This window comes from Leishmania major, chromosome 17, assembly GCF_000002725.2.
Source record: "Leishmania major strain Friedlin complete genome, chromosome 17".
Taxonomy (NCBI): Eukaryota; Euglenozoa; class Kinetoplastea; order Trypanosomatida; family Trypanosomatidae; genus Leishmania; species Leishmania major.
Genome location: NC_007258.2, coordinates 624,624 through 649,934, shown reverse-complemented (window position 1 = coordinate 649,934; position 25,311 = coordinate 624,624). Strand labels below are relative to the sequence as shown.

The window sequence follows — 25,311 nt, the reverse complement described above, 5'->3', positions numbered from 1 at the left end:
TGCAAGCGACACACAACTGGCAGCCGTGAAGCGCGTTCCGGTGCGCAGCCTCCCGTGAAGGGGAGGGGGGAGGGGGGCGATGGCGGTGAAGTACGGGAGGGGAGAGACGAGGTCAGATGCTCCGCTTGTCGAGCCTCGTCACGGCCGTCTATCTCAGCAGTCTTCATTGGCTGCGTGTTTGTTGCGCTCACGCCAACGCGACTCGCTAATTCGACGTCACTGCATACCCTCATCCCTCCAAAGTCGGCGCCAGAGTTCCAAAACGGTAAAAGGGGGAGGACGGAGAGGATACATGCGGAAATCGCGCAGTCACCCACTTCACGGATACACTCCCGAGAGAGGCGACCGGCGAAGCACGCAGAAACACGGCCTGCACAAGCGCAGGCAACTCCTCACCGACATCGCCATCGACGGAACAGCGAAAGAAGAAGGGTGGCTAAAGTACAATCAAACACCGGCGCGGCCTGAAACACCGGAGGTAACATGCACGCAGCCGTGGTGGGAGAATAAAGGAGGCAGTTGTCCATCATGGCTGCTGAGCTATAGCATACATCAAGGTTAAGGACACAATTGGGTGTGTGGGGGGTTGCGGCAGCGGGTTTCTACGGTGGAGGTGAGAGCGTCAGGAAGAGACGGAGAAGGGGTGGGGCAAGCGGAAAGGGCTGCACAAGGAGCGGAGATGGGCACAAGCGCACGCACACACGCGCACACCGAGTGGAGAGAAGAGAGAAACCATACCCCACCCTTCACTCCCATGCCCAACCCCTGTTGCTTGCCTGTGTGTACGCGCTAGCAGACATGCAACACGCGCCGTTGCCTCCATGCGCGTTGGATCGTAACAGCCGCATCGTCACGCATGGACGCAGTACGCTTGGCCGCGTTGGTTGCGCTCAGAGCCGCCCGCCTCTCAATCGCCTCTCGAACCTCCATTACGCGCCAGCGACGCTGCTCGATGGTGCGCACAGCGAAGCGGAAGCGCGACAGCCGCCTCTCCTTTTGAACGCCATGCCTGCCCTGATAGCCACGACACACCCGCTGCAGCATGAGCAGCTCCGCCACATGTGCGCGGCCGATGGCGTTACGCGCGGCGAGGAAAGATGCGTACCACCGTTCAATGCGCTGCACAGCGAACTTCGTCAGCTCCGCTGACGCCTCCAGGCTTCGTTGGTAACGCCGCTCCGCCAGCATTCGTCGCGCTGCGTAGCATCGATACATACTCTGCAGCACACACGCCGCATGCCGTGCGCGCCACCACTGGCGTTGTGCGGTGTAGCGTCGCCAGCACGTCTGGATCAGCTTCGCACAGTTTTCCTGCTGTAAGTGCTTCCGAAGCGCCACTATCTCGGGATGCCGCAGCTCGGTGACGAAGGCACGTGTCCGGTGCCCTCGATACACGGCCTGTATGCGTGTAGCAGCGTACCTGCATATCTCAGCATCCTGCCTCTGCTGATATTGTTTGCGTGCACGGTGCTTCGCCACAACGGCATTCACCTTGTTGATGAAAAACTGCAGCGCCCGCAATGTGCTGTCGGTACCACTGGTCGTCGTCGTCGTGTCTTTCTGCACCTGCAACGCTAGGTCCCACACCTGTCGAGCCTTGCGTTCGGCGCTGAGGCTAGCCAAAAACGCCTGCCGCCGTTCGTATCGCATCTCGCGCACCTTACACCGTGCCCGGTACACGCGATAGGCGCACTGTATACGCAGAGCGGCGCTCTCATGACGGTGCGTGCGGTGCGCCCATGAGCAGTGTAGCCAGTCTTGCAGATCAGTGCTCTCCAAGTAGGCGCTCACAATCCCAGGGACGCCCAGTGCCGTTTCATGAAGCGACTCGGAAGCCCCCACCCCCAGCACGGGGCCATCATGGAAGGTATGCCACAGCGCCTGCTGCCTTTCCTCCTCGGTTTTGGCCACCGCGTCCTCTGAGTCGCTGGGGCTATGCATATCCACGAGGTAGCGGTGTGAGCGGTCGCCGCGGCTTGGGGGCGAGTGCGTCGTGTCAGCAGCATCCCTCGCCTGCTCCGCCTGCAGAACATCCAGCTGCTCCTGCATAGCCTGGAGGTAGAAGCAACGACTTGTGCGCTGCCGCTGTTGTTCAAACTTGGCCCACGCATGGTGCTGCTCTTCGATCGCGGCAGCTGTCGCAGAAGGGTGGTCCAAAGCCCAGCGATCCGCCAACGCGCTCGCTGGTGCGAAGGACGACATGACGGCAGTTTTCTGCAAGGCGGGCGGCAGCGGCTGGCGCGGGCCGCCGGCAGGCGTGCGCTCCTCGCTTGCCAGCTCCGTCGCCCCGCCCTTGATCGCGGGCGTCGCCGCTTTGCGGCTCTCGATGACGGTGCCACTCTTCGCCGTTGAGATCGGCGCCTCCAACCCGAGCGTCGACTGCAGCGTCATGATGAAGTGGCCCTCAGCGTTGTGTTGAAGCAGCTGCGCCACCGATGTGTCGAGGATCCCGTCCACCATCTGCCAGAGCTGGTCCCTGCTTACCGTCGCAGTGGACCCTCTGCCGTACGAGGGCCCGTGAAAATTGCTAAAGCCGCGGTCATCCGTGAAGAGGTTGTCCCTGTACGGCGCCGGGGGAGAGAGAAAGGGTTTAAAGCTTCTGTACGTCTGCAGGCGACTCAGCAGCTGGTGCACCGCCTTCTGACTGCTGGCCGCGGCAGCCTGCATGTAACGACACGTATCTTGGCCGACACGGCTTCCCTCACTGCGGCGGATGCTGTCTATGAGCGCGGGGTTCTGTAAACGGCCGCGAGCGGTACCTCGTCGGTGCGCATCAAAGGTGGGCAGGCTAGAGCGAGAGGACGACCAGAAGGGCTGAGCGAGAGGGTGGCCGTCGGTGCCGGCCGACGTCAAGAACAAGGCGTCCATCTCGCACTTGGCAGGGGAAAAGTTTGTCATGGCTGCGACCTCGCCCGGTGTGCAAAGGGGCGAAGGGCGCCGCAATGCAAAGCAGCGCTATCTCTTCCAGGCCCGTGCAGGATGGTCTGCGTAGGCACGAGCGGCAATGGAGAATGAGGGGAGAAGAGCGGTGTGGTACACCTCCGCACAGGGCAGCCTCTCGTGCACAGACGCGTGGATGAAGCCGAGAGAAACCGGACAGCAAGCAGAGGTCTGTGTCTCTTGTCAGTCTGCGCGCGGTCACAACGCATAGAAGAAGATGGATGGGGCGAGCGAGGGAGGAGAGAAAAAAACGGCGGACGTGGTGCATGAGAAATCGAGGAGGGAGAAGAGATGCATGGGTGTGCGGTGAAGGCGGGGAGGGGGGGGGGGGGGGCAAACGCGGAGAGCACAGCTGCTGGCACAAAGAGTGGCGGAGCACGAAAGGCCTGCACAGCCACCAACACCCCATCACTTGGAAAGAGGCGTCCGAGACAGGGAGACACACAAGCGTGCATGGTATTCTACGCATGCCCCGCCCTCTTCCCAAACTGCTGCCCTGGATGGCGAGGCAAGAGGGGACAGTAGCAGAGCCGCCCAGGAATACGCAGCATGGGTACACGTCCAAGACAACCGTGTCTCGCGCCCATCGCATCATGGCGTTCCTTTCCTTGATATTGGTTGCTTTCGCGTGCGCGCGAAACGTGCTGACGTTATTCCTTCGCTGCTCGTCCTCCACCGCAACCTTCAGCTGCTGAAGGGTCATGAGCAACGGAGAGAGCCAAGGAAAGGAGGAGGGAAAGGGCACGCTACCCGTCCTTCGAGGCCCGTCCCCCCACAGCACCAACGACCCGCGTGCGAGAGGGACAAGGGAGGCAGGCGAGCGCACTCGAGTGGAGGTGGACCTAAAAAAAAAAAGCGGACGCAGGGTAAGACCAATCACCTCCTCAGTTTCGTGCGAGTTGCAGAGACACATACGCACGCCCGCGCGTTCCGATATAGAAGCGCGTACGAGAGAGGACAGAATGGAGCGCACTCGAAGTGGTGTGGCCTCCTGCGTCGCTCCCAGCTATAACGACACGGTCTCTTCAAGGCGGCCCTGGGCTCGCAGCCACGCCAGATACTCGGGTCTCGGCGACCACGGCAGCTGCGACGGGTCGACGGTGCCCCGCCTCTGCCGCAGCAACGCCGACGTCGCGTCCTTGTCTTGTATAAACGTGCTGGCCTTTAAAGCGCGTGCGAACTCCTCGATGCACTGCTGCAGCGTCGGCTCAGCAAATCCGATGATGCGCGTGTTGAGTGCGCGCTTCGCGCACATTGTGTACTCGCACATGGAAGATAGAACCCCAGGCGGACTCGTGTCGAGCCGCGACTCTTTGGGCGCGCGGAACGGTGACAGTCCGACATACTTGGGGCTCAGAATGCTACTGGAGAACTCGAAGGCCTGAACGGACATGCGGCACAAGTGCGAGAGAGACTTGCGGGGCAGTGGAGTGGGGAAGAGGGGGGAGGGCGGAGAGAAATGTCCGGCGACGCGGCGCTTTGGCGCACACTTCTACGCGGACAACCCCAGAGGTAGCGAAGTGGGAGAAGCGAGAGAGTGGAAACCCGTGAAGAGCAACGGCGCGGCCCCAGCGAACGTCAGCGGCCGAGGCGCGACAACCCACGCGCATTGCTGCACAGATACCATGAGACGCTTTAATACAGACCAAGGACGTCTGCTGTCAGACATCGGATGGGGCAGAGCACTGCTCTGCTGTGGCAACCACGACTGTCGTGTTCCGGCGGCTGGCACACACGTCTGCCTCACGCTATTTCGCCTGCTACCCCTTTGTTTACTCTCTTAAGCGTTCCCTCGGCTCCTTCACAGCGTCATCCTCCCCTCGCCCAGCCGCTCTCTGCTGCACTTCCATACCGCCGCAGCAGCAGCACCTGCAGCGGCATGAGCAGAACAACAACGAGCGAACAGAAAACACTTGCAAGGGTGCGGCACCAGCCACGGAGGAGAGCGCGCCATCATCAGCTTACACGATTCCAGCGAGGGGAAAGGGGTTAAAAGACCAGCAGAGAAGCGCTCCGTGACACTGTTACTCGAGGGGAAGGGGTATCGTCTTTCACGGTCAACACGCTTCGTCTGTTGGTTAGAAGTATGGGGCCGCCACTGCGGTGATACTTTTCCTGTCGCCGTACATTGCGCTCCCGCCGCTCCGCTACGCCTTCCAGCCGCGCTTGATGCGGAACTTGATGTCCTTCTTCTGCATTTCCTTCGCGCGGGTAGCGCGGTCGGCCACAGAGCTCTTCAGCTTCGCCGCCACACGCTGCGAACGCTTCGTCATTTGGAAGAGTTTGCCGCGCTTCGAGTGCTCCCCGTGCGTGGAGTTGAGCTTGCTCTTCTTCTTCCGCCGCAGCTCAAACTTCGAGGAAGCTTTGCGCAGCTCCTGCGCCTGCTCGATCTTTGCCTGCTTGTCTGTCTCGCGCTTCTTCTCGGTGAAGTGCTCGATGTCGTGTGCGTCGAGGTCGTTGCTGATGCCGTGGATGAGGTCGTGGCGCTTCTTGGACCGTACATCGCGCTCCTTGCGCTTGCCTCGCAGAGACTGGTGGCTGCCGTGCTGCGTGCGCAGCTGATTTATCTTCTGGAAGTCGCTATCCGTCAGCAGGCGTGACGAAGAAATGGAAGTGGTCGAAGACGCCTTGGAGCTTGAGACAGACCCCGCTCGGGGTGACGAGGAGGCGTTTTTGCTGCTCATGCCGTCAGTGAGGTCCTCAAACCAGTCAGCACCGGAGTTCGCGTTGGCCAAGGCGGCGGAGAGAGAGAGGGGCGCCTCCTCATTTTCCTCCGCTGTGCTCTCCTCATCGCATTCGCTTTCCTCATCGTCCGACACTTCCTCCCAGCCAAACTCGCTCTCATCCTCCGCTTCCTCATCGTTGCTGACCACCTCCTCACCGTCCTCGTCACCATCAGAGTCCATCCCTTCATCCTCGTTGTCTGCGGAACTCTCGCTGAGCGCAGCACTGTTCTGCGACGCTACCGAGACTGGCGCAGCCTCTTCCAGACGCGCGCGCTTGTGTGGTCCCTCGCCGTCTGCGTCGGTCCGGTCGGTAGCAGAGTGGGCGTGCTCGTGCACCGGTACCAGCTGAGGACACCCATCCTCACTTTCGTCTTCCTCTTCCGCGCTAGAGTCGGCGACGTCCACGAACTCACCGTCGACGTCATCAGCGTCAGCCTCGCTGTCGGAGTCGGTCACCCACTCGCCGCTGGATGAGTCGACCTCCGACGAGGAGCTCTCGCTGCCACTCTCGTCGTCGCCGGCGTTGTTCTCAATGTCATGATACAGAAGCTCGAGTCCAGGGATGTCCGTGTACACGTGCTTGGAACCGTAGACGGGCCTTGTTGCTGTGTCCGCGACACCCGCCTTGCTGCCGCGCAGCTTCGCCGGCAGCAACTCCGGATACACGTCACGGTACAGCTGGATGAGCGCACGCGCCGCCATCATGACACCTTTGTCGCCACGCCGGTTCTTGTACTCGGCGAGGTCTTTCAGCAAGTCGGCATTCATGGCGAGGGGCTGACGCTTGCAAATCTCCCGAATCGTGTTGATGCCGACAGTGATCGCGTCCGCTGACGAGCGGTCCGAAACGAAGTGGTTGGCGATTGTGCGCAGCAGCGGCTCGATTGCATCCGGCGGCACCATCGCGTGCACGCACGTGGCGGAGAGGGCCAGCAGCTGCGTGGCATGCAGCTGGGAGGGTTCCATGTAGCGCTCCAGAAAGCCGTAGAGCGGAAGGTGCAGCACCTCGTGCTCGGAGACGGTGCGCGCAATCACGTTCAAGTACAGGAGGCGAACTTCAAAGCGCTCCGACGTCCTCTGCAGCTTCGCGAGGAGACGCTCGACGAGCTGCTGCGGGTCGCGCAGTAGGCGGACGGGGTCGACGTGCTGCTTCGCGAAGAGCGCCTCCTCCTTCTCTTGCCGGTCGTACTTGCGCTTCGCTCCACGGACGCTGCGCTTCAGCACTCGCTCGCGCTTCGATGTCTTCTTTACGATCTTCATCTTCTGCTGCAGCTTCGAGATGGTGCGGCCAGGGTCCTGCTCCTCGCCGTCCTCGCCGTCCTCGTCGTCCACAGAGGTGATCCTCGGCATTTGAAGCAAGAAGAAGCGGAGCGCCGTTCGCAAGATCGGTGTGTGCTTGGAGAAGCACGCCTTGGTGAGCACCTCCACTGTGCGCTCGTCGCTCCAGACACGCCGGCGGTAGAGGTCGATCATGACCATCTCGGCACAGCGTGCCTGAACCGGGTCGTCCTCTGCCATGATAGAGAAGAGAAAGTTCTGCGCTCTCTTATTGATCTGCGCACCGTTCTTCGCGCCCGGCATGTTCGCCTTGCGGATGTCGCTCACGACGTGCGTCAAGATCAGCTTGCGCAACGTCTTGTCACGCTCCTGCAGCAGCTCAAAGAACAGAGGGAAGGTATGGTCCGTCGAGACAAGATCTTTGGCGCGCAGGAGAATCAGCGACTTCACGAGCGCCAGGCGCAAGTCCATTGGCAAGCCATTCCCTTTGGATGCACGCAGCAGCTCCAACACGATGTTCACGATCACGGCAGCATCCTTTGGGAAGCAGTGGCCAACGTGGCAGACGTAGTTGAGCACCGCGATGAACTGAGGATTGAGACTGCGCTGGGAGAGCACGGTGGCGCTGGAGGCCCTGAAGTGGTCCAGCTGAGCGAGGAACTCGTCACGGTACGACTCCGGGTCGCGGCGAGTACGGTTCTGCAACAGCAGCAGTGTACCGCGAAATGCTGGCTCCGCCATGTGCGCGAGAAACCCGAGTACCGCAAGATGCGGGGGAGGTTGAGGAAGAAAGGCGGTGCGCGCGCTGTCGCACACGCCAGTGCAGAGAGCGTGCGCCGTGCGGCGTTCTTGAGTGACGGCGCCTGACTAGATCGCGACCTTGGAGGGAGAGCACGCCGACGCACACGTCCTGGGCAATCGCCCCTCGAGCTGATAGAGAAAAAGCGAAGTAGAAGTGCAACCCGAAGCCGATGCTGGAGAGGGGGTGGAAGGGAGTGTGCGCAGGCAACCACCACAACTATTAAGCTGGATATGTGTGCGATGAGAGCCGCGGTGATCGCATAGAGGCGGTGGCGCAGCGGCCGAGTATGGCAGTGTGATGGCAGAGAGAGAGAGAGAAAGAGAGCGAGAGGGTGGAGCACAACGACGTGGCACGTGGAGAGACTGAGAAGGGGCGAGACACCGCCGCTGGTGTGATGATGAGTGCACGGCATTTCAATCTGAAATACGCACGACAGCAAGTTGGGAAGGGACTGATGGGCCTCGATGCGCAGCAGCCATGTAGAATGCGCACACGTTCACGCACACAGCACCGGCAGTCACCTCTTGCACCCCTGCGCGTGCGTCATCCACTGAACCTTTCCCACCTCCAGCAGATGCGGTGGGCGCCGATGGTGTAGATGAGCGTGAGGAGACCGCAGTGCACTCGGAGAGTGGAGGGTGAAGGCAATCGGGAATGCAACACCACGTGCACGACAGAGAGACAAGGTGCAGTGGATATCACTGTACATACATAGACGCGCAGCCGCCAAGGGGGCGATGCGATAAACCAAGGGCGCAGACAGACGGAGAGCGGCACACGCGGACCAAGGTCCACAAGCAGCTACGTGATCACCTCCCCTCCTTCGCCGGCGTACAGGGGAGGGAGGGGGGATGCGAAAAAGGCAGACAAAAACAAACATCGCCACCAGCGGCACGCCTCCCCGCATCGCCCGGTATTCCAAAATGCGGAGAGGCGTGCGCGACGGTGCCGCTTAACACCGAGCCGCACGACGCCGATGAGGTCTGGACGGAAGGGCCGCGCTCCGACTCGACTTCGCCGCCGCCCCAGGGTAAGGCACTACTTTGGCGCTGGAGACGCTTAGGAAGCCCTGCGGGGTCAGACGGCAGACTTCGTCGCAGCTGCTGGCCGTCTTCCCAGCGAGGACGCGGGGATGATTCACCAAAGGTGCGACGGAGCGGGAAAAAGGGTAGCAAGCCGAACTGCGTCATCGGCCGTGCTGAACGCAGCGGGAAGAGAGCCCCTTCGGCCCGTGATGCCGTGTCGAGGAGCGTCCGTTCTCGGTGGCCCCTCGCCTCCTCTCCCTCAGTCGGCGAGGCAGACGGATCCAACGGCGCGCATAAATTTGTGTGTGTGTGTGTGGAGGTGGCCTTGCGTCAAGACTCGCACGAGGGCGTTTGGCGGCACATTTTTATCCTGTTGTTGCCGCCCTGAGTGCTCGCACCTGGGCCTCCTCCTCCGCCCACGTGTCGCTGCTGGTTTGGGGTGGTGAGTGCCTCTGTGACTCGTGATGACGGCGTCGCGTTCGGTCGACCGGTGCTGGCTAGCGCGTGCCCACGCTGCGGCCTCCGACTCAGCGTAGAAGGCTTCAGCTATTCCGTCCCCTAAGGGCCTCGTCTTTGGTCCGAGGGGCACCGAGAGCGAAACGCCGTCCGTGCCGCGCATGCGTCACGAAGAAGTCGAACACCGCCTTCGAGGCGTGCACGCTGTTCTCGTTGCCCGGGTTGCTGATGTCCCGGGAGAACGCGGTGCCGTATTCGGTCGATAGGTTGCTGGAAGCAGCTTGCATGGTGCCTCCTCCCAGCTGGTGAACGCTTCACCTTCATCACCTGGTAAGCCGTCATCTTCCGGTTCGAAAAGGTCTCGCCACCCTTGAGGAGAAGGTGCCGTGTGCAGCAGCCTCGCGTTGCTCCTTGTCGCTGCCGCCCACCCACAGCGCCACCCGACAGCGACAACGTCGGGGCCACGGGTCCCACAGCCCCGCTCCGCGCAGTGTCGAGGGATTCCCGCAAAGGGCGGTTCGGTGATGGGCATGCGGCTTGCTGGCCGTGTCGACACGTGGCGATGCGGTCGATTCTCGACACAAGCCGCTGCGCCACGTGATGAAGAGCATTGTCGTTGGCCTGGAATAGCCTGTTCCTGCTGAGGCGCTCGAAGGCTGCTGCGGATGACTGGGGGAGCGTCCGCAGGTCGTCCTTCGGTGTGACGCGAGCCGCGATGGAGCTTGTTCTGCTTGCGGTGAATCCCGTCGCTGAGCGTACGGGTGTAGCGCCCGGGGTCAACGCCCCCAGGGCTTGGCGGAGGAGGTGGAGGGCGATCCCTCCCCCTCCTTGAGGTGAAGGATTTCGACATGAGAAGGCCGCCCCTCCCTGGACCCCCCGATGGACCCATGGAGGATGGGATACGGCCTGCCACCTGTGCAGTCGTCGGGTGATCTATGCAAGCATGAGAGAGAGGGCATGCCGGCTGTGCTGCACCAGCCCGTGCACGGGGACTATCGTTCGGGTCCGATCAGGCGAGCTCGACTCGGGACGGGGCCCCGTCTGGAGGAGGAACACCATCGCCGAAGAGCGGATGCTGGGGCCGCTCGCTGAGGAAGGTGCTTCTGAGGGGAGCAGAGGGTAGAGAGGGGCGGGGTGCAGTAGTGGTGCGCGGAGAAGGTCTCCTGTCCTTCCTTGAGACGGCGGGCAGCTGCTCACAGACTGGCTGTGGAAGGCGCAGGAGATCACATCGGCAGAGTGCGATGGGTGGCTGGCTACACCCACTGCCCAAGGCGAGGCTTCACCGCCGTATACCATTAGACAGGCGTGTGTGTTCTCGGGTGAGAAAGATCGAAGAGATGAGAGAGCTGCTCTGCAAATTCCTTGATGGTGAGAAGCGATAGTGGTGGGCACGAGGCCGCAGGCAGCCTTTGCTGCACACAAACGTTCGCACGCACAAAATCTTAGGTACCAGGTCTGTTTACGGCGTGCACGCGGTGCTGTTCACGCGGTCGGGCGACATAAGGTTGCGGAACCACCCGTTCACAAAGATGTCGTCGGGGTCCATCCTGCGACGCAGCGCCAGAAATCGCTCCCAGTGGTCGCCGTAGGTCGCCGTTATCTCGCGATGTCCCCAGTCGTAGTACTTGGCCCAGTGTGGACGGCCACCCATCTCCTCCATCACGCGGCAGAAGCCGTCGTAGCAACGGCGCGTGTCGCGCGCTTCCTGCCCGTAGGGACGGTACATGACCACGCCAATCCAGCATGTTGGCCGCCCCACGGCGGGAGACATGTCCGACACATCCGGCGCCGTGAAACGGAACTCGACGGGGAAGTGCAGGAGCATGCCCTCACGGTCGATCATGTCCCGCAGTCGGTTGAACGCCTCCACAGCCCGCGAGGCATCGATAGCCCACTCGTTGGCCCACTGCTTGAAGAGGCAGTCGAAGGTGAAGCACTCGAGTGCCGACCCGCGCTGCACCTGAGGGGCCGAGAAGAAGGCCCGTCGATACGCCTTGTTTACGTACGGCTGAATAGCCGGGCACAGGCATGCCGCATACAGACTGCACTCAACCACCTGATGCCGCACAAAGTCCGTCGCAATGTACTTGAGGGCACTCTTCACGATTAGAGAGATGCTGCGGTCGCCGGCGCGCTCTGCGCTCTCGTTGGTGCGGCTTTCTTCCTGCAAAGCAGCAGGGGACAGCTGCACAGGCGCGTCGTCCTGCGCAGTGAGCGCGTCGGGAAGCGGGGGCAGCGCGGATATGCCCGTCGTGCTCTCGACTCTGCCGTAGGACTCGTAGCAGCCGTCCGTATGTGGCACCCACCACCACCGGTAGTACTCGGTCGACTTCACCTTCTCCGCAACCAGCGCAGCGTTCGTTGCATCCTTCATGAGCAGCGGCTGACTTACTAACTTCCACTGAATCCGCGGCTGCACCTCCAGCGTGACCTCCGTGACAATGCCCATCACGCCGAGGTGGCAGGCGGCCAGCCGCAGCTCCGCGTCGTCCTTGCCTGCGACCAGCGTCCGAATTTGGGCGCAGCCGTCCACGATCTTCAACCCTCGCACATAGTCCGAGAGACAATGGCATTGGATGCCGCTGCTGTGCGTAGCCGTGGCGATGCAGCCGCCGACAGTAGTCCGGACGTAGGATGGCACGCAGCGCACCATGAGACCCACCTTGTCGACCGACCTCATCACCTCTTCCATAACCGCCCCCGCCTCGCACGTGATGGTGTGCGCGACGGTGTCAATGGACAAGATGCGGTTCATGCGCTCCATGTGAATCAGGTGCTCATTGGTGAAGGTGGCTGTGTTCGGGCTCTTGCCGGCTCCCGCAACGCGGCACTTGCCGTTCTGGGAACGCACCAGCTCGACAGCATCCTGCACTTCTTTGGTACTGGTGGGGTAATGGTGGTGCCTCGGGTGGCAGGAGCCGATGCCAGCAAGGTTCGTCCACCGACGGGCCGCAGAATGAGCAGACATTGGTCAAGGTACAATGCACGAGTGACAGAACGGGTGTGAGATGGGCGGATACGGCAGGGCGGAGAGGGCAGCACGCTTGACCGCAGCAGCCCATAGGCGGACAGCGGGACTCCAAATAGCGAGACGGCACACAAGTGCCGGAAATCTTCGTCACTGCCCACACGCAACGAGGCTCCGACAGAGTGGGAGGGCAATGCAGGGCGAGTAGAGCGATAGAAGAGGGGCGCAAAGAAAGAAAGGTGGGTGCGAGGAACAGCGGCAGTGGTACAGCAGACGTGGCAGCCAGCCGAGATATCGCCAGAGGATCAATCAAGTGGCGACATGCACCTGCATAAGAGCGGCAAAGGCACGGCGACCCAGTGAGCAAGAGTCGCTGCGAGCGGCCGCTGGCAGAGCACGAAGCCAAGACAGAGGGATGCATTCTCTACTCAACGTGTGGCCGCTCCCTCTGCCATTCAACACGAGGTGAGACTCAACTCCGCACCCCACCGGCCCTGCCGCAGGCCACCCATCGCGTCGTGCGACGCAGCCCTGGACACACGCCTTCCAGCAATGCGCCGGCTCAGGCACCGGAGAGCACGACCCCCTGCCGCAAGCTCCACCCACCCACCACCCGCCCCGCACGTCGCCTCGCACCAGCCCCCGTCACGCCGCGCGCCACACGGTGCGTCCCTCGGGGCGGCACGCGGGATCCCCCCACGCACCGGCGGGCCGCGCGAGGGCCGAGGGACAGAGGCGCCCCAGCCACGCTCGCCACGCGGCCCATCACATGGGCCGCGCAGGCGTCGCCGCGGTCGCCGGTCGCGACCGGCACAGCGCCCCGACCTCCCTCCCACACGTCGTCGGCGCTGGGCCATGTCCGCGCCGCAGGCGGTTCGGCATTTGGCAGGCATAGAGGAGGGGGAGGGGGGGCTGCTCGGCCGCCGTCCACACGGAGAGCTGGGTGCGGGACCCTCAGATGCCACGCACCGAGAGGCGGTGTGTGTGTGTGTGTATGTGTGTGTCTGTGCCCCCGCCGTCATCATGGGGAGAGAGGGAGCAGAAATCTGAAGTCGGCAAGCAAGCTGATGCTGCATATGTGCAGTCGTTCCAGAGACCAAAACAGAGATGAAGCGCCGCCGACATGCATGTGCGTGATCGAGCTGCGGCAGCACCAACGCGTTTGACTGCCAGGGGGTGCTCGAGGGGGGTTAGAGAAACAAGAGAACACCGCTGCGCAGCAACGATACGAGCACAGAAAAGGTGAGGAGAGAACCGCAGAGAGTTGGGTGAGGTCGCTGGTGGCGTTACAGCAACAGACGCATGCGCGTCAACCCTTCCTGAATCACGTAGGGCGGTAGGTGTAGCAACGGAGATAAAGGCTCACTTGGAGCACAGCCTCCATGCTGGAGGCAATGCTGGGAGCTTTATTGAACCCAACGAAAGCGTTATCGGAAGGAGGAGGAGGACGCCGAGCTCCAGCTCACCGCGAGTGATGCACTTGGCAGACCGGCTACACCGTGGTGTGTGGTCACCTTCCTGGTGCGCTTGTCAGGCGTCGTGGGGAGGGTGAAGGGAAAAGTTCGAGGTGGCTGTATAGAACGCCTCTTTCTTTCTCTTGCCGGTAGAGGCAGGGGGTGTGCGCGTGGCTCAGCTGAAGTCCACCGAGTCACCAACGGAAAGGAGGCGAGGAAGAGGTGTCGGCACGCGGGAAGATGCAGGCAACGCCTTCTTGGTGCCTCCTCTTCGTATCATCTGCGAAAGCAGGAGCGAGAGGCGAGAACGCGACCGGCGCAGCGGCACGCCCGCCTGTGCTTGCTTACCTCACTGCAACAGGAGGCGACCAATGCAGAAGCTCACCAAGAGTCGGACAGTCGAGGGGTCGTGGAAGTAGGCGAACACCGTCGCCATGTCCTGCCCACCGACGCCGTCCAGTAGCACGTCCCCGCCAGGATGGTGCGGGACAAACGCGCTCACGTTCAGCACGTTTCCGTCAACCACAATCCACAAGTCATCCTTCGTCCTGTGCCGCGCCACCTCCTCCTGTGTGTGACGCTGCGGCTGCGGGCACCGCAAGTGACCGGCCGCCTGGTAGAACTCCTCCACGTACGTATCGGCCTTCCCCGTTGCTGCACCTCGCAGATGGTCGTCAAGCTCGAGCATCGGCGTCGCCGTCGCTGTGGATCCCGATGATGTTACCGCAGTGGCCTCCGGAACACCCCCGTCAGGCCGGTCGCTCGGCGCCATCACCCGCTTCGCCACAGAAACGCCGCAGACGTCGCAGCCCGAGATGACACCGCAGGCGGTGGCGACGAGCAGCACAACGACCGCCAGAACGCCACCGCTCCAGTCATGCTCAGGCATCATCCTTGAGCGGAGACGCGAGAAGAAGGAGGCGATGCGCGCTCGCCGGCACGGAGTCCTACAGCTGCGGGACGACTCCACCACGCTGGAGGGGGCAAGAGGTGACAGCACCTCGGTCATTGGCGTGCCTCTTGTCCGCGCGGGTCCAGGATGCTGGTGCGTGCATAAAAACGAAAGCCGTCGTCTCCAAACAGGGAGGAGAACGAGAAGAAAACGGGCGAGGTAAGCCGCTGCGCCCATGCTGTCGCACACGGCTCCGGTGTTGCGCGAAACGATCCAGAGCGAGGGGCGCACAAGATGGCCAGTGAGAGGAAGAGAGGGGGAGGGAAGGCAGTGACATAGCAGCGGGGAAGAGGTCAAGGGCACGCAGGGCCGCTGAAAGCTACAGTGGATCCTGTGCCGAGAGGGAGAGACAGTCACGAATGGTGAGCCGGCAACGACCCCGCGTGGGATGCGTCTTGTCCGAAAGGGATGTGTAGCGAATGTGTGCGTTGAAACCACAGACAGGGACGAGCAGCAGGGCTGGCGATCGCGCACTCGCCTCGCCGCCGAGGCGGCCATGACCCACTTGCTGCGCACCGTATCGCACCACGCTTGCGATATAATGCGTTCTCTGAAGAGACGGTACAAGACGGGCTAGAAACACGCATGCACCAGACTATAGACCCAAAAGGTGAGGGTTGCATTGGGGAAGAGGCGTGTCCGCGAGTGCTGCACTGAGCTGCCGCGACGCCTGCTACAAGGCGGACTCCACACTCGGCTCTCCGCGGCCTCGGCCTTCTTTCCTCACGGCGTGTCATCTCAGGACGTCAACACCTTTCCGTAGAGCTCCACCACCGACTGCACGGCAGCCTCGGGCAGCATGGCGCGGAGACGCGACTGCAGAGCTGCGCGCGTCACCGCATCGCCCTGCGGCGTCCTTGCAAGCTCCATCGCCGCAGCCCGCACGGCTGTAGATGACGTGTCGTCCGGCGCGGAGAATGTCGCGAACGTAAACGTGTATTGGGACATGTCGATCTCAATCTTCTCTCCGCCCTCCGCCGTCTCCGACAGCAGCGGCGCCGTCTGGCAGACATGTGCGAAGTCATCGGCGCCTCTGACGCAGCCTCGACCACCGTCACGGTGGACGACAACCAGATGGAATGAATCGAGGAGTTGCCGCAGCAGACGCAGCTGCCAGCAGCCGGGGATCCAAAACGAAGAGAAGAGGTCGGCGCCACACACGAAAGCAACTCGTACGCGGCGGTCATGCGAGGCCAGCCACTCCACGGCTGCCGGCTCAGATTCGGCGTACCACGCGTTGATATGCTCCTCCAGCGCTTGCAGTACGAAGAAGGTGCGCATGTACACGGGCTGCTGGCACTCCCACGTGTCGACATTGAGGTCGGGGTGGTGGCAAAGGGCCTTCCTCATGATGTGCACACGATCCGCCGCGCTACGCAAGCCTGGTTTTCCGTAGGCGTCGCCGACAGGGGAGAGAAACCCGCCGAGAACCACACGGCCATCAGCGCCATCCACGGATCGCTTTGCGGCGTCGTAAAGCTTCAGATGCGCGTTGTGGATAGGGTTGAAGCTTCCGCAGATAGCGAGAACTACCGGTTGCAGTGAGGATGCGACCTGCGATGCCACTTCCGCGGGCGAGACAGAGCAACCAGCCACGTAGCCCTCCAGTGGCTTTAGCTTGTCCGTTCGAAGCGCATAGGGGGCGGCAGTTGAAGGCGGCATTTGCCGACTCTTCTACGGCCCTGTCCCCTCGCTCTCTGCTCTCCCAAGCTGTCGGTGTGCGTGACGTGGTCGCCACACTCCACCTTCACTCCTCTTGTCCACTCCCGCCAACCGGGTCGATGGAGCAAGATCACAACCGGAGAAGCACACGCAACACACGCACACTGAGTGTGTTCATGCCACGAGTTCGAACACCAAGCAGTGCTCGCGACATGCGCGGGGGAAAAGGCGTTTTTCTCTTTGGCTTTGCGTAGTGGAGGCGGCAAGAGGTGGTACAAGTTTGACGAGTGTGGCTCGCGGCGTGGGATTCCGACCGTCGTGCTCCGCTGGAGTATGTGCGTGAGCAGCCGTGTTCTTTTTTCTTCCGCGTCGGCTGCCGATGGTTTGTGTGTCGCTGTGTGTCCTCAGCAAGGGGGCCGTAGAGAGCTGTGCGGAATGATTAGTCGAGGTTGCCGTTGCGGACGTGATCATGCCGTCGTCCCGCCTCGTCCACGACTTCTCGGCGCTGGCACAGCGTGGCGGACGTTATCAGCTCGCCTTGTCCATTTATTCGATGGCAGAGTAGGCACGAAGAGGGGGCAGAAGGAGGTTGTGAGCACTCGAGTAGAGACGCATAATGGTCGAAATCAGCCGCTCGAAGCGCGGAGGCAGCAGCGCCCTGCGTGATGCGTGCGGGGGGGAGGGAGAGAGCTAAATGTGGCAACAACAAGGGCAACGCTCCGTTGTCTAGCTCTCAGGCTGAGCACAGCGTGCACGCAGTCTCTGGTTGGGAACTCTCCACGCGTAGTCCTTTCTCCGTCTGTTGGCGCTGCACTCCCCCACCATCTTCTCGGAAGGCAAGGCAGATCCTTCTCGTGACATCGAGCACGGGCACGCAAAACACCAAGACACGCGTTACGATATGCGCCTTGACACAGCACCCACTCCGCCAGTTCACCAGTGAGCGTGGAAGCGCATATGAACGGAATAGACACCCATGCGACTCCATCTTCAACAGTGCAAATCACGCGCCAGCTCCTCAGGGAGCTCCTGCAACTGCATGAGCGCCCCCCCATCGACGTACTGCTGGTACTCCCGCTCACGCCCGCGGGGGATGCGTGGGATGCCGAGCTGATAGGTTTCCACATTCTTTATATACCATATCTCCTTCGCCAGCAGGAAGTCGTCCAAGTCCTGTCGTTGCTGCGAGGCCGCCATATACGCCCGTGTCACCTCCACCGCCATGCCGGTGATGCCAGCCGCGACGAGAAGCGGCATTCGGTAGACCGTGTGCAACGGTAGCACGAGGCAACCCGCCGCACACAGGATGCCGGCAGGCGTGGCACCGTTGAATTCCATAACGCGTGCCATCCACTTCGCTGTCAGCTCCTTCTCCTCTGGAGAGACTTCATCGTAGTCGTACAGGGCGAAGTCCGTGATAGGGTGGTAATACTGCCTCGCTCTCACACGCGACGGGTGCACCGGCACCAGGCCAATGCGCTCCCAGTAGGTGTACGGCTCCTCCTCTGGGCCAGGTAGCGCGGCAGAGCTGCTGCTGGTGCGCACGATGAGATCCGGCGCCGACTCGAGCCGCACGTTGCGCAAGTTGCCAGCCCACCGAATACTCTGCTGGCGCTCGAATTCCTCCCTGATGTTCTGCAGCTGATCACTGTACACGACGCCCGGGATCGCCGGTTCTCCTCGCAGCCATCGCCACAGGCTGCCAAGTCCAGGCATGCCGACGCACCCCGATCACCACGATCTGTGGTTGATGTGGCAGCTGTGATGACTTCTTTGGCGGCTCGGCTGGCGCAGATGCCGTGATCTTTATCTCGCAGCACCAGCCCAAGGGGCTGGTCGGGGCGACGGTGCCGGAGTAGCGATTCTCACACCCTGCCGGCCAGTGAGCGGTGCAATGCCCGCACAGTAGAAGTGGCGGGCGGAGCCGCCCCACAGGCAGACAAAAACTCAGAGGGTACACGATGCACAAGCACGAGGATTGGAAAAGGGAGGGAGAGCAGCTCTACTGAAACCACAGCACAGAGAACGAAAGCGCATCGCTGGCTGCGGCGAGCCCGATTTGCGGCCCCGCGAGGAGTTTGCCAGGAGAAAAGAGGGGGGGGTGAATCGGTGCGCTGCACCGGTCGTCCCTCGTCGGCAGATGCGCCACCGATTTAGTCGTGTAGCTACTCTAGCATACAGAGCCACGCAAGACGGCCAACGTGATCCGTGTCAAACCACGCGCCAGTTAGCGAGTATCGGCCACTCCCGCAGGTGCGCGTGCCACCATATATGTGCGCCCATGTCGTACCAGCTTCTTGAAATCCCTCTCAACGCGCACGATAGCAAGCGACAAGGAATACCGAGGGGCCATCACATCGACGAGGTTGTCGTCCATCTGTTCCTGCTTCTGTATCTCTCACATCTTTCATTTCTGCATAGAGACGGAACAGCCCGCAAGGGGCGGTCACTGTTCCTCCGCTGTTGCATCACTTATATTACGTTTTCTTTACTCAACGTGTGGCCGCTCCCTCTGCCATTCAACACGAGGTGAGACTCAACTCCGCACCCCACCGGCCCTGCCGCAGGCCACCCATCGCGTCGTGCGACGCAGCCCTGGACACACGCCTTCCAGCAATGCGCCGGCTCAGGCACCGGAGAGCACGACCCCCTGCCGCAAGCTCCACCCACCCACCACCCGCCCCGCACGTCGCCTCGCACCAGCCCCCGTCACGCCGCGCGCCACACGGTGCGTCCCTCGGGGCGGCACGCGGGATCCCCCCACGCACCGGCGGGCCGCGCGAGGGCCGAGGGACAGAGGCGCCCCAGCCACGCTCGCCACGCGGCCCATCACATGGGCCGCGCAGGCGTCGCCGCGGTCGCCGGTCGCGACCGGCACAGCGCCCCGACCTCCCTCCCACACGTCGTCGGCGCTGGGCCATGTCCGCGCCGCAGGCGGTTCGGCATTTGGCAGGCATAGAGGAGGGGGAGGGGGGGCTGCTCGGCCGCCGTCCACACGGAGAGCTGGGTGCGGGACCCTCAGATGCCACGCACCGAGAGGCGGTGCCCCTCCGTTATAAAGGTGCACACACAAGCACCAACCACAGACAATAGAAAGAATATAGCAGGCTTACGGAGATGATTGACAACCATGGTGTGGAGTGCCGAAGGCGCGCTTCACGTGAGCGAAGGGGCACGGGAGAATGGGAAGAGCAGCTAGTGATGCGGAGAACGCATTCGCGGTGTTGGTCAGGTTTACTCAGAGCTCAAGTGCCCAAACAACACGCACAAACACGCGGCAATGCCGCTCGTCATCTGTTGCTGAGAGGAGCACAACAACGATAACGAGGGAGGCAAGGCGAAACAGCCGATGAGTCGCTTGGTGCACAGCATCCACTCCGCTTACCCTCCACCCGTGCCTTGCCTTCGACATCCATCCTGCACGCACATCTGCACGTGTGTACAAGTGCCTCTCGCATCGTTTGCCGTTCCGTGTCTCACACCACCGTCCCTGTCCCCGTGGATGGAAACGAATGGTGCGCGCGTGAGCCCCCACCCCTCCTGCACCTGTGCATGGAGCACGCAGAGATGAGGAGATGGCCGAGAAGCTGTGAGGCCTCGCGCAAACAATGTAGACTCGACAGAGAGAGAAGGAAGCATGCGCACGCTGGGGCAGACAGAGAGACATAGACACATGTGTATACACCTGCATATATACGCATACATGCAGATCTACACACATACATACATACATACATAGATATCTATATATATATACACACGCCTATGCAGAAAAAGGCACATCACCGCGATCCGCAAAGACGGAAGCAAACGCGAACAACGTGGACAACGCAATAATAACCGTAGGATGTGCCACGGATCCGAGCACGCACGCGCGCACAGAGGGGGCAGGAGATGCAGGAGATGCAGGAGATGCAGGAAGCATGGCGAAGGGTAAGCGACAGAGGCTGCGAGACGCCATCAATCACTCTCGCGCACGCGAACATAACGAGAGAGCGATCAGTAACATAAACTAACAATTGAAAAGAGCAAACATCGATGCCTAACGTAGACAACAACAAAAAAAAAAATTAAAGGCAAACATATGGGCCAGCCCACACACACATTTATATATATATATATACACACGCACGTAAACGCATATACGCCTATCTATATATATATATATGTATATATATATATACATATATATATATATATACATATATGCGTGTACCCGTGTATACGCCACATGCACGTCTGCACACACAAATATACATATGTATAGATATATAGATATAGATATAGATATACACACACACACATATATATATACATATATACACACGCATATATACAGATGTGCGCACAGGACATTGTTGTTGCTCGGTTGCTGTTATGCTCGTGTGCTTTGTGTGTGCGCACGCGCATCCATGCGATACGGCCAGCAAGTACAACACTCCGTACAATGCGCCGAAGCCTCTGAAGTGCACCGTCTCCGCACAACATACACACACACACACACACACACTGCACGAGCTGGAACGCGTGGTTCCCTCTTTCTCCTATGCCAGTGCGGCTGTGGACGTTCCCATGTCACACCGCAGTTGCCGCCTCCTTTCGCCCTCTGCCGCTCCCCAATGGCTCCTCGCGTGTGCGAGCGAGGGTATGGATGTGCATGTGCATCTTTATGCGTGTACAGTGTGCATGCGCCAACGGCATCTATAGATCGTCGAGGGAAATGCCGATGCGCCCGGGAACGGTGGTGTCCTCAATGTTGCTGTGCAGCTGGACAACTGAGTCCTCCTCAATGCCGAAGCCCTTCACGGTGTTGATGTCGTCGTCCATTACCTTGCCCGTCTTCACAACCGACAGGACCTGCGCGCTCGGGGCAATGTGGTACACCTGATGCAGGTACCGCTTGAACGTATGCACCTTCACCGAGGCCCAGTCACCAAAAATCTCGTAGCTCATATTGCCGTGCGACACGTAGATGCGGTACGCATTCGGCGCCTCTGGGCTGATGGTACTAAAGTTCACGCTAGCCAAGGCGTGGCTAGATACCTTCATGTTGGCAGAGACACCCTCCGGCAGTGACACCTGCCCTGGAGAGTGCCTAAAAAGCTTCGCGTGGCGGGCGACGTGTCCGTGATAACAGGGGAGCAGTCGACATGTGTGGGCGAACTTCTTCTGGTGTTTGCGATCGTTAATCAGCGTACACGCGTCATCGTTGGGACAGAGCGGCAGGTCATCGCGGATGCTACTCGCACTGCTGCTCGACTTGCTGGAGAACGACATCGTCTCGTCCGCCATGGTGGTCACAGTCTTTGTGTTTGTGTCGTACGAATCACTGAAATGGGGAGCCTCCGCTCGGTGCGTCACCCCGGCGGATCCACCGCTCATCCCTGGGCCACCAAACGGAGTCGAGGCAAGGTAGGCGCCACTTCTGGCTTGACCGTGGTAGTTGCTTGTCTGGAAGGAGCTGCTTTGATGCTGCTGCTGTTTCATTGCGGCGGCGAACGCCAGCGGTGGTGCACCGTTGCTGCCGCTCATCGTCGAAGGGAAGGGGTGATTAGCCCTCGGATCTCCGTAGCTGGGTGACTGCGAGCCGCCTCGGCCACCGAGGGATCCGTGGTAGCTGCCGCTGCCTCCGTTGCTGACAGAGACCATCTTCAGCGGCACTGAGAAGCCCGTGGGGGCGTAACTTGAGGCGGCCGCCCCATTCGCGTGTGTTGGCGATGTGTGCTGGCTGGACGTCCGCGCACCATACTGGGGAACAGAGGCGCCGACCGGCAGTGGTGGTGGCGGGGGCGGCGTCCCGTGCGCGGTGTAGTGAGGATTCGGCGACTGCGATCGACTCTCAACTTCAGCGGCGGCATCGCGAGAGCTAGCGGAGAGCTGCAGCCGGTACCGTGGAGAGGAGCGACCGGCGTTGGCATTCATTTGGTAAGGGTCGTTGTGCCCTCGTACTGGCGCGGACTCGCCGCCAGCAAACGTGCTCCCGCTGTCGTCGCGCGGCATGAAGGAAGACCGAGGAGGCAGGCTGCTAGGTGGTGTGTTGGGGAAGCCGCTGAGACTACCGCTGTCGATGCTGCCGCCATAGGTGATGGGACTCTGCATTCTGCGGCGGTACCGCGGGTGCACGTTTGGGGCGGAGCCGACCTGAATCGGCTGCGAGTACTCCTGCACGCCACTGGATCGGCTTAGTGGGGTGCTTGGCTGCGAGAGCTGCTGCCCGCTGCCTTCATTTTGCGTGCCCTGCAGCACGTGGCTCCCAGGCAACTCATGCATCGACGCGCTCGCGCTAAACGACCTGGGGCTAAGGTACACTGGGAGGCTTGCCGACTCATGACGACCTCCCTGATCGCTCAATGGACTGAAGCAGGCATCATCTACGTTGGTGCGGTAAGCGTATGGCGAATGAGCATACTTGACAGACCCGACGCGGCTGGCACCGCGCCAGGAATTACTGGATGGCTGCTGCTGCTGCTGCATGATGGCAGAACGCAGCTTCTGGTCTCTCCCGTTTTGTTTTGCTTTTTTTCGTGGAGAGCGCTGCTTGCGGCGTTCACAAGAGAGAGGGCAACAAAGTCGGAGCGGGGCGGCGGCAGGCAATCACAGCAGCAACGGCGTGGTTGGGGCAAGGGGAAGGGGAAGGGCAAGGGGAAGGGGAAGGGGAAGGGGGGAGGGCAAGGGCAAGGGGAAGGGGGGGGGGAGGAGGGAGGAAGAAAAAAAACAACAAGCAGCGAAGGCGCAGAGAGAAGCGGGAAGCGGCAGGCAAGAAAAGAAGACGAGCTGAAATCGTGCAAAACAGCGAAAACAAACCGAAAAAAAAAAGTGGCCAAAACGAAACAAGTGTGTGTCTCTGCTTGTCGGAGTGTTGTCGCACAAATCAGTGACGCGTCAGGGCGGCGCGATCGACGACCCGCAGCTGCTTGTCTCGAGCAGGAAGAGGGAGGGAGGGAGGGAGGGAGGGAGGGGGGTAACGAAAACAAGAAACAAGAAAAAAAAAAAACGTATCACTTGGCGAGAGGATCACGAGGGCACAGTGGGTGGAGAGGAGAACGTCCAGAGCACGCGCAACACGAGCAGCGCAAGGGAAAGCGAGTGAGAAAGGGAGAAAGAACAAGGTGCTCTGTGGCAACGATGTGAAAGTGCAGAAGAGGAGGGACAAAGAGAGGGGGAGGATGGCGAAGAAGAGTAGCGGAACAGATATCCAGCGACAACCACAACCACAGCAATCACATGCAAAGCAACAACGACAACGACAAAACAAAAACGCAAGCACAAAATCTCGCGAAAATTTAATGAAATAAATATGTATATAGATATAGATATATACGATGTGTGATATAACGAAACGAAGGTGGGGGTGTGTCGATGCTCGCTCCCTCCACGTGTTGGCCCCGTCACGGCCTCCCTCTCTGAATTTGCTGCTGTTGTTGGAGGGGGGAAGGGGGTGAGGGGCCTGTTCGTGGTTCGTGATCGACCTTTTCGCCTTCCCTGTGTTCGGCCGCCCCTCGCGGGAAGAGCGCGTGCGGGATTGGCGGTGTGAACGGGGTGTGACAACGTTGCTGCCCACGCGTTCGGAGAGGGGGTGCGTGAGCAGCAGACGCAGAGAGAAACAGCAGATGGAGAGAGAGGTGGGGTATCCAATGAAAGGTGCTACCGAGAGGTGAAGAGCAGAGGCAAGTTGCGCGCTCGTTGTGTACACGAGCCACCGCTCTCTGTGCCAATGTGTCAAGGGAAAAGGGAGGAAAGGGGTATTGAGTGGATGCCGTGTGAACGAGAAGGATGGGGAGTGAGGTGAGGCTAACCGGAGAACTCTCTTTGGCAATAATGTGACCGTGGAGGAGGGTGTGGGCGGTGGCGGGCACACGCAGCTGTGCGCCGAGGACGGGCGAACGAGCGACCGGAGGAGGGGGAAGAGGAGGGTGGAGGCGCAAGAGAAGTGGACTGGGAAGCGGCGCGCAACACAAGCGAAGGAGACACGGCCAAGCAACACATCTGCAATTCTTTCGTTTCTTGTAAAAGGGGGGAGGGGCCCGAGCGATGCAGCCGTGCCGGCGCCGAAGCAGCGGTGCAGCACACGTCTCCTCGATCTGACCAGGTGGAAAGGAGAGCGGAGGAGACGCCGAGGGTGGGCGTGCGATGGGTTCAGAGAGTGAGTGCGGAAGGGCGGAGATGTCATGCCACACCTATGTGCGACTAGAGTGGCACGAGAAGAGAGGGGAGTGGCGGCGAAAGCGAAAATGTCCGGCACACACACACACACACACACACACACCGAGCCAACATGCTGAGGGAGCAGAAGGGGGATAGGAAGACAGAGAAACCGAGAAGCGATGGTACTACGGCAGTGCACGAAAGGAAAGCCAAACGAAACGAGAATGAAAAAAACGTGAAGCCAACACGTCAGCGACGGCATGGCTGTACATCTACGCCTGTGCCTCTGCGGTCGCATCTGTCCCCTCTGGTGGTGGTTGCTGTGGAAGAAAGAGGAGAGTCGCGGTGGATGCGGTTACCGGAGTCGACCTCGTGCTCGACGACGACAGCAATGCGTTCAACTCGGCGTCGCAAGCGGGAGGTCACTCAAGTGTGCATGAAAGCCGGCTGATGTCACCCCTCCACACACACACACACACATAGCCACGGTGTAGGGCGGTGCTCGCAGCAGCGTCCATCTCTGTGGTCATCGTCATGACGGTCTGGTATCGCGGCGGCGTTGCACCCCAAAACACGCCAGCGAGCAGGAAGTAACATGGACGAGGTGATGCACCGGCTGTCTTCGCAGAAGTATCAAGGGGAAGCAAGATCAAGCCAGCCATAGCATGGCAGTCATCACTGCTGCCGCCGCGACTGTCGCTTGGGTGCACTATATCTGCAGCGGTGACGTCAGCAGCGCGAAGAGGCTCAGTGTTCCGCTCCACGAGACTGTGAACGAGAAGGCACACGAGCTGCTCCGCGGGGGCTCACGACGCGTGTATGTGCGCTTCTCCAGGCGAGGCACTTCCACACACACTCAAGCCATCCAGCCTCAGATCGTCGCGGGCAGAGTCGGACAGGAAC

The 25,311-nt window shown here is 60.9% G+C and overlaps 9 protein-coding genes across 9 annotated transcripts; all 9 read right to left on the bottom strand.

Moving 5' to 3' along the window:
• Nucleotides 1-789: 789 nt before the first annotated feature.
• On the bottom strand, nucleotides 790-2,868 carry LMJF_17_1380 (conserved hypothetical protein; the record flags this gene model as incomplete). The annotated part of the gene is made up of 1 exon (XM_001682345.1): nucleotides 790-2,868. One exon carries the CDS (start codon nucleotides 2,866-2,868, stop codon nucleotides 790-792), a length of 2,079 nt encoding a protein of 692 aa, XP_001682397.1.
• Nucleotides 2,869-3,946: 1,078 nt separating this feature from the next.
• LMJF_17_1375 (conserved hypothetical protein) lies at nucleotides 3,947-4,333 on the bottom strand (the record flags this gene model as incomplete). The annotated part of the gene is made up of 1 exon (XM_001682344.1): nucleotides 3,947-4,333. The coding sequence occupies one exon, from the start codon at nucleotides 4,331-4,333 to the stop codon at nucleotides 3,947-3,949; it is 387 nt and encodes a 128-aa protein (XP_001682396.1).
• Nucleotides 4,334-5,087: 754 nt separating this feature from the next.
• LMJF_17_1370 (conserved hypothetical protein) lies at nucleotides 5,088-7,685 on the bottom strand (the record flags this gene model as incomplete). The annotated part of the gene is made up of 1 exon (XM_001682343.1): nucleotides 5,088-7,685. One exon carries the CDS (start codon nucleotides 7,683-7,685, stop codon nucleotides 5,088-5,090), a length of 2,598 nt encoding a protein of 865 aa, XP_001682395.1.
• A 3,001-nt stretch (nucleotides 7,686-10,686) lies between these two features.
• LMJF_17_1360 (putative L-gulonolactone oxidase) lies at nucleotides 10,687-12,195 on the bottom strand (the record flags this gene model as incomplete). Its single annotated transcript, XM_001682342.1, has 1 exon — nucleotides 10,687-12,195. One exon carries the CDS (start codon nucleotides 12,193-12,195, stop codon nucleotides 10,687-10,689), a length of 1,509 nt encoding a protein of 502 aa, XP_001682394.1.
• Nucleotides 12,196-13,998: 1,803 nt separating this feature from the next.
• On the bottom strand, nucleotides 13,999-14,538 carry LMJF_17_1350 (conserved hypothetical protein; the record flags this gene model as incomplete). The annotated part of the gene is made up of 1 exon (XM_001682341.1): nucleotides 13,999-14,538. The coding sequence occupies one exon, from the start codon at nucleotides 14,536-14,538 to the stop codon at nucleotides 13,999-14,001; it is 540 nt and encodes a 179-aa protein (XP_001682393.1).
• Nucleotides 14,539-15,339: 801 nt separating this feature from the next.
• On the bottom strand, nucleotides 15,340-16,263 carry LMJF_17_1340 (conserved hypothetical protein; the record flags this gene model as incomplete). The annotated part of the gene is made up of 1 exon (XM_001682340.1): nucleotides 15,340-16,263. One exon carries the CDS (start codon nucleotides 16,261-16,263, stop codon nucleotides 15,340-15,342), a length of 924 nt encoding a protein of 307 aa, XP_001682392.1.
• Nucleotides 16,264-17,253: 990 nt separating this feature from the next.
• On the bottom strand, nucleotides 17,254-17,979 carry LMJF_17_1330 (conserved hypothetical protein; the record flags this gene model as incomplete). The annotated part of the gene is made up of 1 exon (XM_001682339.1): nucleotides 17,254-17,979. The coding sequence occupies one exon, from the start codon at nucleotides 17,977-17,979 to the stop codon at nucleotides 17,254-17,256; it is 726 nt and encodes a 241-aa protein (XP_001682391.1).
• Nucleotides 17,980-20,964: 2,985 nt separating this feature from the next.
• Nucleotides 20,965-22,737, bottom strand: LMJF_17_1320 (conserved hypothetical protein; the record flags this gene model as incomplete). The annotated part of the gene is made up of 1 exon (XM_001682338.1): nucleotides 20,965-22,737. One exon carries the CDS (start codon nucleotides 22,735-22,737, stop codon nucleotides 20,965-20,967), a length of 1,773 nt encoding a protein of 590 aa, XP_001682390.1.
• A 397-nt stretch (nucleotides 22,738-23,134) lies between these two features.
• LMJF_17_1315 (hypothetical protein) lies at nucleotides 23,135-24,706 on the bottom strand (the record flags this gene model as incomplete). Its single annotated transcript, XM_001682337.1, has 1 exon — nucleotides 23,135-24,706. The coding sequence occupies one exon, from the start codon at nucleotides 24,704-24,706 to the stop codon at nucleotides 23,135-23,137; it is 1,572 nt and encodes a 523-aa protein (XP_001682389.1).
• Between the last annotated feature and the right edge of the window lie 605 nt (nucleotides 24,707-25,311).